The sequence below is a fragment of the Centruroides sculpturatus genome, unplaced genomic scaffold, assembly GCF_000671375.1.
Source record: "Centruroides sculpturatus isolate CEXI.00-Female unplaced genomic scaffold, Cexi_2.0 scaffold1800, whole genome shotgun sequence".
Taxonomy (NCBI): Eukaryota; Metazoa; Arthropoda; class Arachnida; order Scorpiones; family Buthidae; genus Centruroides; species Centruroides sculpturatus.
Window position 1 is genome coordinate 37,488 of NW_019386038.1, and position 14,891 is coordinate 52,378.

General features: G+C 33.6%; 1 protein-coding gene and 1 pseudogene across 1 annotated transcript; both read left to right on the forward strand.

The window, feature by feature from the left end:
- The first annotated feature begins 402 nt into the window (after nt 1-402).
- On the forward strand, nt 403-7,869 carry LOC111613261 (pyridoxal phosphate phosphatase PHOSPHO2-like). Its single transcript, XM_023354610.1, has 2 exons — nt 403-709; nt 7,051-7,869. The coding sequence occupies exon 2, from the start codon at nt 7,051-7,053 to the stop codon at nt 7,765-7,767; it is 717 nt and encodes a 238-aa protein (XP_023210378.1). The 5' UTR covers nt 403-709; the 3' UTR covers nt 7,768-7,869.
- Nucleotides 4,502-6,124, forward strand: LOC111613262 (annotated as a pseudogene).
- Nucleotides 7,870-14,891: the final 7,022 nt, after the last annotated feature.

Below are 14,891 nucleotides of genomic sequence, written 5' to 3' on the forward strand. Positions count from 1 at the left end.
GCAGCCTACCGTTCTGGGGATCCGGGATCGAATTCGGGCGGTCGAAAGATCCCCGGGAATTTTTTAGTGGTGGTCCGTTCGGATATGTCGGACCCCGTCCCTCATCACTCGGCCGCCCCACTGTGGGCCTGGCTGAACACATAATGGGCTTGCTAAATGAGACTGTCTTAGTGCTCAAAGGGCGGAAAGAGTAAAAAAAAAAAAAAAATATGGGGATTTGAAAATTAAAAATGTACTCACATATGAATAAAATTAGAATTAAACAGTATACTGTATATAACATTTATTTTTTGCTTTTCCCGAATATTAATGCTATTAAACATTAATCAACTACGTTATGAAAAAATAACATAGGTTATTTAAAAACTCCCGTGTACGGGTCTAGCGGGCAGGTGATAGAGGCACGTCAACAGATTTGAACGGTCCTTCTCGGACATTTATTTTAAAAATGTTAGAACGAAAACAAGTTTGGTTAATATTTTTCTAGCGATATTCCAGAGAACAACAATCTCTGACCATATAAAAAATTACACGCCTAACAAATGTTTGTTTATATTATGGAAAATGTATCTAGTGTGAAATGTGGCAACACTTAATTCTAAGTGAAAGTAATCTCGACATTTGCATCTTCCGTGCGGGCGTTCAAATCTTTGTTTATATAATCAAGATCATTGAGAAATTTTAACCAAAGAATAATAATTAAATTAATGTAAGTATACAATTTATACTTAACATAACAGTAAGCGTTACCTAACGCCCAGGTTACATTTTTGCAAATATAACAGTCATGTATAATGCAGGTGACAATTGATAAATGCTAATTATGTCTATTAGAGTATAAATAATGTGAATATGAATTTGAAATTTTAAAAATCAAATATCCTTCGGAAAACGATTGCATGCTTCCGAAAGCAAAATACCGCGATCGACACGAAGTATCGGTATCCCTCTAGCGGATAAACAAGAGTTGTAGAGTAATATAAAGACGAAATTGTCTAGTTAGAACTTTTGAGTTACGCTACTTTTCCCATTTGATTATTCGAGATACTAATTTTCCGTCTGACGTTTCATTTTATTCTTGACCATCTGATTACACATTTACCGTATTTTCTCTATTAAACTCGGTGAATAAAGATACTGTTAAAATAAGTCCCGGGTTGAAAATCGAAAAGCATGTTCAGCTTGCACTGTATAGGGCAGGGGTGGCCAACAGTTTTTGTCCCCGGGCCGGATTGGAAAGAAAACTTTTTCCACAGGCCAAACCAGAGGCTGCCCTAGTAAGATTTTGAGGTGGTGCGAGATCTCATAATGGTGTCGCCCCTTAGAGACTGAATTGTAGATAGAGATTACAGATATATTTTTCCATTATCATGCTATATCAACACTCTACGCTGTACTTAAGAGATTTGTAATGGAGGGTTAACTGTAAATGCACAGTGAGTTGTTGATCTTTTTCTTTTTTTTTTTGCGTCAGAATTTTTCATCGAGCTATTTTGAAAGATCGATTGTGGGCCACATAAATTCATTAGACGGGCCGGATCTGGTCCGCAGGCCGTATGTTGGCCATGCCTGGTATAAGGTAATGTTTAGAGTGACAGGAAAGGAGTTTAAAATTCTACCTCGTAAAATTACAAATATTGAGCGCAGGAAAATTCTGATCGTGTTCAAAAGTGGGAAGCTTATTAACTGAAGGATAATTAGGAAAGGTTGAAACTGAGCATCTTTTTCCGAAAGAGACGAACTTGAACCAGAAGACGTTAGTCAAGATCTTGATTCCTATGGTGGTGTCGAATCAGACATGAATGACAAAGTAATGACCACATTGGAGAAAGATGAACTGGGTTAATTGAAAACAGTAATTATCTCAAAAAGTAGCTGTAGCTGTAATCCATAAATACAATCAATAAATGGTTTTGATAGTTCGGAAAATGTATGAATAATTAAGCTACTTCAATTTTTATCTACTCATCTTCTGTTGCAAGGTAAATTCCAGCCTCGAAAACCCCAGGTTTTCAAATAAACCGCAGATATACATACTGTGCATTTTAAAAATAAACCCTGTGGGGTTTAATCAAAAAAATATTGATGACCAAGCAGTCATTATGGCAGCCAACTGCTCTGGGGGACCCAGGATCGAATTTGGACGTGTCGAGAAATCCCCAGGAACTTTTCAGTGGTGGTTCACTTAGATATGTCAGGCCCCGTTCCTCCCCACCTGGCTGTGGGTCTGGCTGAACTCATAATGGGCTTGCTAAGAGGCCATTTTAATGCCCACGGGGTAGAAATAGTTGAAAAAGCAAATCTGGCAAAAGTATTATAGGAAATTCTCGTTAGTTCGAAATTCAAGAAAAAATAATCGCGAATTCGAAATATCGAAGTTTCAAATTATCTGCAATTGTACATATATCTGTACAGTATGCCAAATGCCACACAACTGAATTTATTAAGCAATGGAATACGGATATGTATATAGAATGCTATTTGAGTTAATGAATATTAATAATGACATAAATAAACTGCAGGTAAACTGCACATGCCTGGTGAGAATGCCTGTAGTAGCCTTGAGCCAACAGGTTGCCAGATAGGTTTATAAAGAGTAAAGTAGAAATCCTCTAAATGTAGCCAAAATTATTTTTAAAATAGCCCAAAAAGTAGTAAACTGCCCAAATGTAGTAGCCTTGAGCCAACAAGATAGTTGTTTTAAGTTATGGTAACGCAACACTTAGGCGATCTGCCTAGGGGGATGTCTTCTGGGAAGTCTTTTTAAGGGAAACTGGCCCCTATTTAGGCATTACAGACGTGGAGAAAACACAGAAAACTCCACGTTTGAGCAAGGCGTGAACTCAGAACTGAACTCCCAGTGTTCAGGGAATGAAGACTGCTTGGCCACTGGTGGGCCGCCAACAAGATAGAATAACATACGAGTGCCAGTAGCAGTGATTGCAGTGCCACTTTTTGAAGCTGATTGAAGAGAAGGAAGCCATGACAGTTTCAGGGGGTTGATAGCAAAGTATACCGTATAATCATTCCACATGTTTGTGCCGTTATCAATTGTATTAACAGTTACAAGAAAGGTTTGGGAATTTTGTTTCACAAGTAAGTTATGATTATTAATTTTGTTCACACTATACTTTTCTATGTCTAATAAAATGTTTAAAGATTAATTTAATAAAAGTAAACAAAAAGTGTCAAACTTACTTTGAAACGCTGTCTAATTTATAAAAATTTAAATAATTAGAAATGTTTGGGATAGAATCCTTATACATATCAAATTATGAATTTTAGTGATTAATGTCAGTGAAAAGTAAATCAGATTATATTCCTGTGATAATGAAATTTAAAATAAAAATTTTTCTTTGTCAGGTTTCCACTCACTGATAATCCCTTCTTAAGAAATGGCTTGTACTAGTGTGAAGCTATCATTGGAAACCAAACAATAATAGTAGAATTTGTTCATCTCATTTTGAAGAAGCATGCTTCAGTTATAATAATAGTAGAAGATATTTACAACCAAATTCTGTTCCTACAGTTTTTTCATTTCCTCCAAATCTTCAAAACATCCCTGCAATAAAAACATTCAGAAAGAAAACCAACATCATAAGACCCTATTTCAGAAGCCTGTAAAGAAAAAGTTGCAAAGATAGAATATGAAGTACAGTCGACCCCCCTATAATTACGGTCCCTATAGTTACGATTCCTATAAAACTACGAAAAAATTGCTACCGGTATCCAAACACCTCAAACGTCATCGGGAAGCCGAACTACTTTCCCGCTGTCCGTAGCGCCACGCTACGGAGAGATTTCTATCGTCTGGACAGTATTATATAAATTATATATAAATTAGGTACTGTACATATAATTATATATTAATTATATATAAATTAGGTACTGTATATATAATTATATATTAACTTATTGTAACTTTGTTATAATTAAATATATAATTTCCGCCGTCTAGCGTGGGGCCACGCTACGGAGATTTTTACGCTAACTATCGTCTGTCAGTATGTAAATTAGGTACCGTAAGTCTAATACAGTACTGTAATTTTATACATTTCTTGTGAAAGAAACATTTCTTATTCAACGGCGATTAAAATTATTTATATTAATGATGTCTCCGAAGTTCTACGAAGTTTTCACAGAAAAATAAGTTGTTAGAAATCGGCCGCTCTTTGCTGAGCTGTTCCGCGACGAAAACAATGTTGAGCAATGGCAATGTCGAATGGTGACACTCGGTAAGTAATCCTACAATTTTTTGTTTATAGCGTAGTTTATACGGATTATTCCCAAAAAATATATACGTATTTTGGAAATGTTGAGTCGGATTAGTCTAGAATCGATTAATTTTATGGAAGATAATCTTTCAAACAGCCGTAGTCCGTAAACTTGATACGTGTCGGGTTGTGATTGGAAGGATTCGTAAGAAAGCGGATTCCTAGAGAATGGAACGTATCTCTATCTTATAGGGGGGTCGACTGTATCAGTCTCTTGTGATCATACATATCATTTGCCATTGCCAAAGAAGGTGCATGAAATGTTAATTTTAACAAGATAGAAATGTGAACAGCTACAAAAGAAATTTAAATATAGCAGACAGTCTAATAAAAGAAATTCAAATAAGATTGTCAATTCAAAAAACATTATTCAAAGGCTCAGAGAAATGCTTTCTACTTCTGATGCTTTAATGATAGAAAATAACTTTAATTAATGGACTGCTTCATGATCTATTAAAACATCAGCTTTTTGGTAATGTAGGCAATGAATATCATATGTTGAAATTGATGAGGAATCTTTTGGCTGATCATAAAGTTCTAAAGATGGATGAGAATGATGACAGAATTATTAAATGGCAATATTTTATTCAGTTATATAACTTACAGAATAAAGAAGGTCTTCGTGTCTCAAATGAACTAAAGTCATATCATACTGGAATGGAGGAGATGAAAAATGAAGGTAAATATAGCAGCACAGACATTAAGTAGATCTGTAAGTAATGGTTTTATATTTTGTAAAGAAAATTGCATAGAAGGCTTTAATATTTAATAATGTTGATGCAACTGCTGAATTCACATTGAATGTAAATGATATATTTGACCTGCTTAATTCTGGTCACCCAATGTGGAGATGGAAAAAGAGTCACGTCACAAACAGAAACAAACACCAATGTTTGAAAATTATTAATGAAGGAATTGATTATTTCAGTAAACTAAATGATTGTAAAAACTGTCCACTTCTTAAAGGAAAAAGGAAGATTCCAATAATTGGTCTAATAATTGATTTTAAAAATATAGAACAAATAGCAAATCAATATGTTTGGAGTGAAAAGCCATTATTAAAGTATCTTCTCATAAAAAAAATTCAGCCAAGATCATATTGAGTTATTTTTTCTGCAATTAAAATAGAGGTGGTAACAACAACAATCCCACAGCATTGCAGTTTAGATCAGCATATAGGAAGTGATTGTTTGCTAGAGTTTCTCCATCTCCAAAAGCTAATAGTCAATTGAACTGTACAGATATCCTTCCATTTAGCATTTCTAATCAAAAATATATAGAAAAGCAAGATTTACAATATAATAAAGATACAATAAATAATCTGCAAAATATTTTAAAATTTGATCATTCTTACATTCCACAAATATGAATCACTAACACACTAATCTGAAAAAGTAATAGAATAAATTGCTGAAAATATTGTAAAATCATATTGTAAAACTTCTAAATGTTTTTCCTACATGAAGCATTTGCTTGGAAATAACACAAATTTGACAAAGGATAGCTTAATATTTATAAAAGATCAAGATGGCCTATATATTTCCTCAGATGATGTCATAAAATTACATTTTGTTGCTGAAAAAGTTTTCAGAAGAACCTTTCCAGTAGGAATAAAACCAGGAAAAAATTGGATTATGAAGTTGCAATATGATACAATGGATTTAATTTCACTACTACCATCTTTCATAAGGGTGAGCATCTTTTCACTGCAACTGAGTTTAGTAAAGATTCTCATTACTCACTTCTTGTGAAAGCATTATTGAAGCAATTTTTTATAATTGGTATTAACTATATGCATCAAATGGAAAGTATTAAGATTAGAGGTGCACAAGTAAGACAAATGTTTACAAAAATGATTATATTTAAAGGACAGTGATACACATCATTATTTTTTAAATGATATAGAGTATGTGTATTTTGTATTGCACTGCAAAACGTTATGCTTAATATGTAATTTAATGTCGATATGTGTATACTAAAATTAATTTTTATTATTTAATAAAATTATTTTTCTAAAAATCCAAAAACTTGCTGAAAAAAATTGTAATTTTATGAAATAATATAATAGAATTATGATAAATTTTACATAATATTTTTTGATATATTGTATATGTAAAAAAGCGACTTCATTGATTTTATCTAAATTGCAAAATATCTTCACTTATCATTAACTTAAATTTAGTCAAACACGGAGTCCACTTCAACTGTCATGGTTGCCGCACTTCAATTCTCCTCAGCTGTAGTAATCGGTTTAGCACTTTATGTTCTATCTCGTTGCCTTGAGCCCTACAGTTATCTCAGTCTGTTACTTGTAGCCCAATCTTACAATCCCGAACCCCAGCCGTATTTTATAGGATAAGAAAAAAACAGTAATCCATGGGTAAGGTGACTCCCGAAAATATGTTACTGTAAAAGCAAAGCAATATCCCGAATATCCACCTTACAGTGGATATTCGGGATATTGATCAGATTAGAGTTGTTCTTGCAGCATGGAGGCCTTCGATCTAAACGAACGAGTTTACATAACTTACGCATATCACAGAATTTTCACTTTGAATTTCGAACTAACCGAATTGCTTAACGTGTAAATCTCTATCTCCGGCAGGGAAGTACCGTACAGTTACGAACTAACGACATTTCGAACTATCGGAGTTCGAATTATCAAGGATTTCCTGTATTTGGATCGTGGGTTAAAGTTTAGCAGAATTTGGAGTGACGTAGAATTCAGTTTGATGAAATGAGTTGGCATGTAAACGTTTCCTGTTTATATTTACAGATGACGAACGAGAAAGAATTATTGGTGTTGGATTTCGATCATACGATAATAAATGAAAATAGCGACGTGTTTGTGATCAGATTAGCTCCCGAAGGTCGACTACCGCCACGTATAAAAGAATTATACAAACCGGATGGTTGGACACTCTACATGAAAACAGTCTTCCTCTATCTTTATCAGAATAACATTCGACCAGCGGATTTCTTCGGATGCTTGGACAAAATCTCGTTGGTAACAGGTATGAAAGAGTTATTAACTAATTTGCACGCCACCAAAAGATTCGAAATAATTATAATATCGGACTCCAACACGGTTTTTATTAATTACATCTTAAAAAATGCCGAATTGGATTTCGTCGTCGACGAGGTGTTTACGAACCCGGCTTATTTCGATTCGGAAGGTTGCCTTCATTTAAAAGAATACCATCTGCAGGATTGGTGCGATAAGAGTTCGAAGAACTTATGCAAGGGTTCCATTCTCCAATCATATGTGGATAAAAGAAAACAGGAAGACATTAGATTTTCCAGAATATCCTACGTGGGAGACGGACAAAACGACTTTTGTCCTCTCTTATGTCTTTCTCGGAACGACTGTGCTTTTCCACGAATAGGTTACTCTTTGTGGAAGAAATTGAAAGGGGAAAAAATCGTTTCTTCCGTTTATCCCTGGGAAACTGGATTCGACATATTAAATGTGCTTTGTCCAGCAACCTTTTAGTTATTATAACTGGAGCTTAATCGAATTATTTGATATGGACAGTTGAGACATATTAAACACCGTTGTACTTAAATTATAATTAAATTATTTTTTGGAAAACAATTGTCTGAACTTTTTAAAAACGTTTACTTTTTGTAAAGGATGTAGCTAAATGCTGTTAAACTAGAAACGAAGCGATCCGTAACGTAGAAGTCGAGCTACTAAAATGGATTTAAAAACACTGGCATCATTGTTGCTGGATTTTCCGTGCAGTCTTTATTTATTTTAATCCTTTAATGTTATTATTGTCTATAAGAATTACATGAAATTTGTAATATGAATAATCATTCATATTACAAATTCACTCGTATAATGGGGGTCATTTAATTACAGTAGAGCGTCGATTTTCCGAAAGTCAATCATCCGAAAGAATTCCAGTCGGCAAATTTTAATTTTCGCCAGTGCTGTGGCGCTTCAATCTTTGGCTATGTCTTGGGCTACTCAAATATTTTACGTTTTTCATACTAAATTAACATCTGAAGTATAATTTTTTATTGTTTTCATATTTTTCAATATATTTATTTTGTTCGTACAGAATAAAAAAATAATTTTTAACGATACAATAGTCTTTGTTAGGCTTAACATCGACGAAAATTCAACGCGAAGCGACACGCAACGGGTAAAAATTTTAACATCGGATACGTTAAACTATTTTTTCGTACATAAATCGGTTATCACGACTCCGACTCCGGCTAAAACACCAAAACTCCACGACTCCGACTCCGACTCCACAGCCCTGATTAAAACACAAAATTTATTTACGACAACGATCATAGGATTTTTTCCTAAAAAAATAAGTACTTAAGAAATGCACCATATTTTTTGCAAAAAAGTAAAATGCAAAAATATTGTTATATAATTTTACCCAGGCGCTAGAGTTAAAGGTTGGGGAAATATCAATTTCTTCAGCTTCAAAGTGAGTGGAAAACATATCCCAAACGTGCCTTAACAGCTTTATACACATGCTTAGGAATTATTTTTTACAGATGAATAATAATTTACTTTTTTTAAATTCTTGCGATGATTTTTAAGTATATCTTATCTGTTATGGATTTTATGTAATTTATTTATTTATTTTCGGAGATGTTTTCTAATGGTAGATAATGCATAACAACTCCGTTAAAAAGTAAGTACTGTACTTACTCGCCAGATTAATTTAAAATGCCGAAAGTTTAAAAGTATAAGTTGGGATTTAATTTGACCCTTTTATCAGAGAGAAGTGGTGTTATCTGTAGCGCATATTTCATATCGCATTATGTTTATCATATAATTTATCTAATTAAAATATGTTTTCCTTTTATTTTAAAGCACTTGAATAAACGGAAGGCTCGTCAATTCCGATACGATTAAAACGCCAAGAGTTCTTACCAGAAAATTTATTATCGTAATTTGAGAGCAGATTAAAACAGCCAAAATTAATAGTAAACGATATCAAAGTGTGCAAAGGAAAGGAAAAGTTTTAATCCTTAACTGAGATAGTGCGAGTCAAAATGACCCTACTTAGTTTTTTTTTAATTTTGAAAGTAAATAACAAGACATTTCTTTCTTTAACCCTATATTTAAACGTTTCTAAACAAGACAAAATATTCTGTAGCGATAAGTTAAATGCATTTCTAAGCATTCTTTACTTTCTCGGCTTTACTTTCTTACTGTATACATGATAAGAGAAAGCATGGAATCGTATCAAATTTGACCCTCAGAGTTTTTTTGCAAATCTCTACGTTTTGAGACCTCCTGAACTCAAAACATCCAAAAAAAAGGAAAAAATATTCCGTGTATGTGTGTGTTGGCGTCTATAAGAAACGAAATTTGGCATGGTAACTTGTGTATAAAGAGCATTGATGCTATTGAATTTTGGTAGTTAAAGGTTGAAGGGGTGGGGAGTTATATGTGTCGTATCTCGAGAGAAGTCGGATTTAATGAAGTTTTTATTTGCTATTAACATTTACAATTTTTTTAAAATAAAATTCATCAATATCCTCATAATTTCTAAATCAGTCAGTTCAGAAGAAAACTTTTGATATCGCTTTTCAACATAATCTCCGTCTTTGTCAAGATACACTTGGCATCTTTTGCCATTCGATAATAATTAAAAATATAAAGTTGTTTTTTAAATAAAATCTCACAACAGCCGGAAATGTTACACAGGTCGTAAATGGATTTTTTCACAAGCTGCTAGGTTTAAAATATGATAATGTTTTATTATTATTTATTTTATTATTTTAAGAAAGCTATGTTAATAATTCATACCGGTAAGATAGTTAATGAAATTAGTTCTAGACATTTGTATAAATGACATAACGAACAAAAGGTTAGTTCATGTTAGTATAATGTACTTTTATCCAGAATGATGTATATTGTGCACAATTTGTACACATCCTAATGGTGCAGTTTTTACATCAGTCTCTTGCAGTTACTGGCATGCTTTCTTTGTTTATTTTTGTTGGGCAAATGCAACGCTTTTTTCATTTCTCACAATTATTAGCTCCGTATTACCTCTTAGAAGGATTTTAAATTCAGCAATGTTGTTCATAACATGACTTAGGTCAAAATGTAGCTTTTCATTATAAATATTTTCACAAGTTAAAACCAAAATTTTCACAAACAATCTATAATTATAATAAAAACATAAGAACACTACTTATATTCTGCAAAAGAAAAAAAAAGCAGTCCGAAAAAATCAGTAAATCTACTGCGTATGGTATGTATTAGATTGACCCGAGTACACTATTAAATAAACAATCATATGGCTGAGAATAAAGCCCTTCAAGACTTGGCTCGTACTTAGATTATAAAAATTATTGTTATATCGAGGGTTAAGTATTACACTTATCACTTTAAACTCTGATCTTACCTTTATTTTCTAGATTTTATTTAATTATTACAATGTTCGATGTATTGACTTAAATGTAAAATGGCAATCGATAAAACCGGTCGTTGCAACCAAGAGCGCTGTATCTAAGGTCACAGCAACTCTATGTAGTATATTCTAGCTCGTTGCAATCAAAACAGTTTTAAACCTTAAATAATAGTCATGTGATTCAATCAAATATTACATATAATTTTTTAAAATCTTTTATCTAAATGATATCACAATGTTTGAACCGACTACCACATTGTTTAACATTTTAACCGATCCATAACAGTTGGCTTTGTTACAAGTAAGATGTCCGTTTCAATTGAAAACTTTCATGTCTGTCATTAAAATGTAGCTTTAATTACAAATTATTTAAAAAGTTATTTTACAAGGATATCATCTTATATTAATATCAAGAAATTTATTAATTCACGCTGGTCTGACTTCAAAACAATATTTTCACGACCCAAAATTTCTCCGAAAATTATTCCAGACTAGCGTATAAAATAAAAACAATTTAAGAATTAATTAATTAATTATTACTTATTACTATGTAGTTTGGAAAATTCAAATTAAATCACACAAATAATTAAGTAGGTCTACCGTTGTATAATTTGTTGCACAACAGTAAACTGATAAATTAACATAAATATTTAAAAAAGAATTAAAACAAGGCTTTCATTTAATTAAACAAGTGTCGTCATCATACGATAACATATACAATTATAAACTCGATGTAATGTATCGATTAAAACCAGGGCTGTGGAGTCGCTTAAAAATCTACCGACTCGACTCCGTTTCATACACATAACAAGTTGGTAAGTAAAAGGGAGTCGGAGTCTGCGGATTTTTTGACGACTCCGACTCCGGCTAAAACACCAAAACTCCACGACTCCGACTCCGACTCCACAGCCCTGATTAAAACACAAAATTTATTTACGACAACGATCATAGGATTTTTTCCTAAAAAAATAAGTACTTAAGAAATGCACCATATTTTTTGCAAAAAAGTAAAATGCATTTCGGGCACAAAAACTCCCCATCAGCCTACATCCACCCATACAGTATAAATACAAACATCTATCAAGACCATCTTAACAAAAATAGCAATTCCAGACTAATACATTCTGGATTTACATTCATCTTTATTTTAACGGTTATGTTATGAGTAATGGAAGGTCTCACATGAAGATACGTACCTTTCCTACAAACAAAATTAAATCATTACGAACGGCTCTTGATAAAATATCACGATGAATAAATCCGCTTGTCAAATAATTATGAGCATCAAGTGATTTCTATTCCTTCATCTGATCCAGTGTGACAGCGTTAGTTGTTAAAACCAAGTAATTTACTGTCTATGTTCTATAGTTGACCACGTAGTTAAATCGTTGGATGGAAAATCCGTTTGTTTTATTTCGTATGGATCCCATCCGATAAAATACGTTTTCTCTTTATATTTTATCAAATCATTACCTGTCATATAGGCTGCAAAGCCTGGTAAAATTCCTTTCTTTCACTTGACATAATAGTGATCAAGCAAGGTAACATGAAATCAGCAACCAATATGTAGCGCGCTTCTTTACGCAGTCTCTGTATATGTGAGCGGAGTCATGTGATGTCACGTGCACCCCTCTATTGTCCTCTAACATTAGCTCATTCTCTGCATACACAATTAAATTAGATTCATTTTTTAAAGGGCACCTTATCCAGAAATCCGGCACTTTTAGCTTTCCAAAATCTTTAAGCTTGAAGGGATGAAAATGAGGAAGATGCTGAGGACAATTCTGGCTGGATACCTAATTTTTCTGAAGAGAGAAGAGGAGGGTTGACCGTCTTCTTCTTGTTTGTGGTATTAATTAAATTTCTGTTTGATCTTTTCCTTCGCAGTGAAACATTACTATAATACTTTGGGTAACCTTCAAACTTCGAACTGCATCAACAGACAGTATTGGAACATCACTGGAGATAATATCAATAACTTCTTCACCATTCACTTGTTTCCAATTTCTGATTACAAAATGTTCCTCGAAGTCTATGTAATTCACAAACCCTATGCGCAGGGCCGTGCCGTGCTATGATGCAGAGAGGCGGCCGCATCAGGCGGTACCGTAAGGGGGCGGCATAAAAAACATTTAAGGGGCAGAATTTCAAAGACTTGCATCATACTAAGAAAATCTACCGCATGATCCTGCCTATGCCAGGGCTCCAAAGTTAAGTCATAGCGTTTGAATAACTTTTCCCAATCTTTTCAACGATTGTCGTCTTTTGACCTCAAGAGAATTTTTTTTCTGTGCAGAATCGGTACCGTTTTACACAATGGAACAAAACAGGTACCTGATTTTGATTTTCGGGTGTTTGGTTCTTGTTCAGCCATTATTTGATTAACATTTCCTATGGATTTATTTACTTTACAAACACAAATTTAATCGCTCTCAATGTTGTTGTATGAAAGGATATTGTGTAATCATAGCGGAAGTCGCACTACAATTGACATCAACGCCATCTTTTTTGTGACGTCACTAACCTCGATGTATGGACCCAACTGTTATAATGGAGGAATATAAGATCTTTTGATACTATATTTTCTAGCCACTTTAAATAGAAGGATAAGAAGTACGAAATAATCTTAATCTTTGTTGTTGTTTTTTGCCCGGGCAACTCCGAGTTCATCTGCTGGTCAAATATATTTACACTTATGTTGTTTGAATATAAATGTACTGTACATGTATATATTTTCCTCTATTTTTCTTTCTTATATGCTTTTGTACTTCGTAATGAACACTGAATTTTTTTCCTATACATTAATAAACATCGACTCTATTTGTATTCTGGAAAGATTATAATCCAGTTATGATAAAATCTCGTTCCGATCGACGATCGATTTGAAAAAAAAATTTGGACGAGAGTAGTTGGCGTGGAAACCAAGCTACGTTCGATTCGATCGATGTTCTAATACATTTTTTGAAGGAGTTCCGTACGAACGTCAGTAACTGAAAGAGTAAGTGAAAGTATTTATGATTTTGTGGATGATTCCCTTCTTAACCATGCGAACGCGACACAAAATCAGCGAGTTACTAATTGCATTCATTTGAGAATTTTAATTAATGCCGATTTCCACATTTCTTCCCGTTGAAACAAAAAATTAGCTTTCCCTTTCCATATTTTTTCTGGTCCTCTTTCTATCGAAGTCCGTTGGTGCATCGCCAGAATGAAAAAGATGAGAATATTTCGATTTCCTTTGGAGGATGAACTGACACCAAACGCAAGGATTAAAATAACTTAGAGCGACTCTTACTAAATTATCAAGCGTTTATTGGAAAAACAATAGAAATAAACAAAGTGGGAGAAGATTATTACCTACTTCGTTTTCTGAAAGTTTTAAATTTGTATTTCTTCGAATTGGAGTCTATTCTTTTAGGTAGCATTTTTTTTTAAATCTAAAATTAACTTACAATAGAGAGGTTAATTTTGAACGTTTCTTTTAACTTTCAAAACGGAAGCTTCTTCGATTTTTGTTCGGAACTGAATTGAACGATCAATTGCTCCCATTCCCTATGGATAAATCCCACCTTATTCCAAAGAAATGGAAGCAATGAAAACCATCCCAGATAATCACAGCTTAAAAAATTTGTCCAGTAATTCCCATGGGCACGGTTTCGGTTTCGTAAATTTTTCCCAGAAGTCTTTTAGTGCATCGCCATGACCTTCGAAATAGGATTTCAGCACTTGCCATTTTGTCATATTATTAACATCTACATTAAAATACGAAAATTATAGACCCAAAGAGATGTGATTCGTTAAGTCTCCACTCGCGAATTTTACCGCGACGGAGAATTAGATCAGATTGACTCGAATTGGCAGAGTTTTAAGGTTTCTAAATAGGAGAGTCGACGCATCCTCCATTTTCACTCAAAATTACCTTTATCACAAGTTTTTATTGCGCTAAGCATTCATTTAAATACATAAAGTTACTTGTCCTGACTGACTGAGTCACTTACTGACTGACTGACTGAGTCACTGATTCATCATTGCCCAGAGCAAACCGCTTAACCTACAGAGGTGAAATTTGGTACACAGTTAGGGTACGTCATGGAAACGCATACCAAGAAGGGATTTTTCGAAATTCCCCCGCGGGAGGAGAGGGAGAGAATTAAGGATTAACCGGAAGAACGGCTTTTACTGTACTATTTTAGATGCGATTTTTTGTTTTCAACTACGTTTAGTC

Bases quoted from the DNA above. Each gene is read 5' to 3' on its own strand.
- LOC111613261 (XM_023354610.1), top strand. From the start codon at position 7,051: ATGACGAACGAGAAAGAATTATTGGTGTTGGATTTCGATCATACGATA.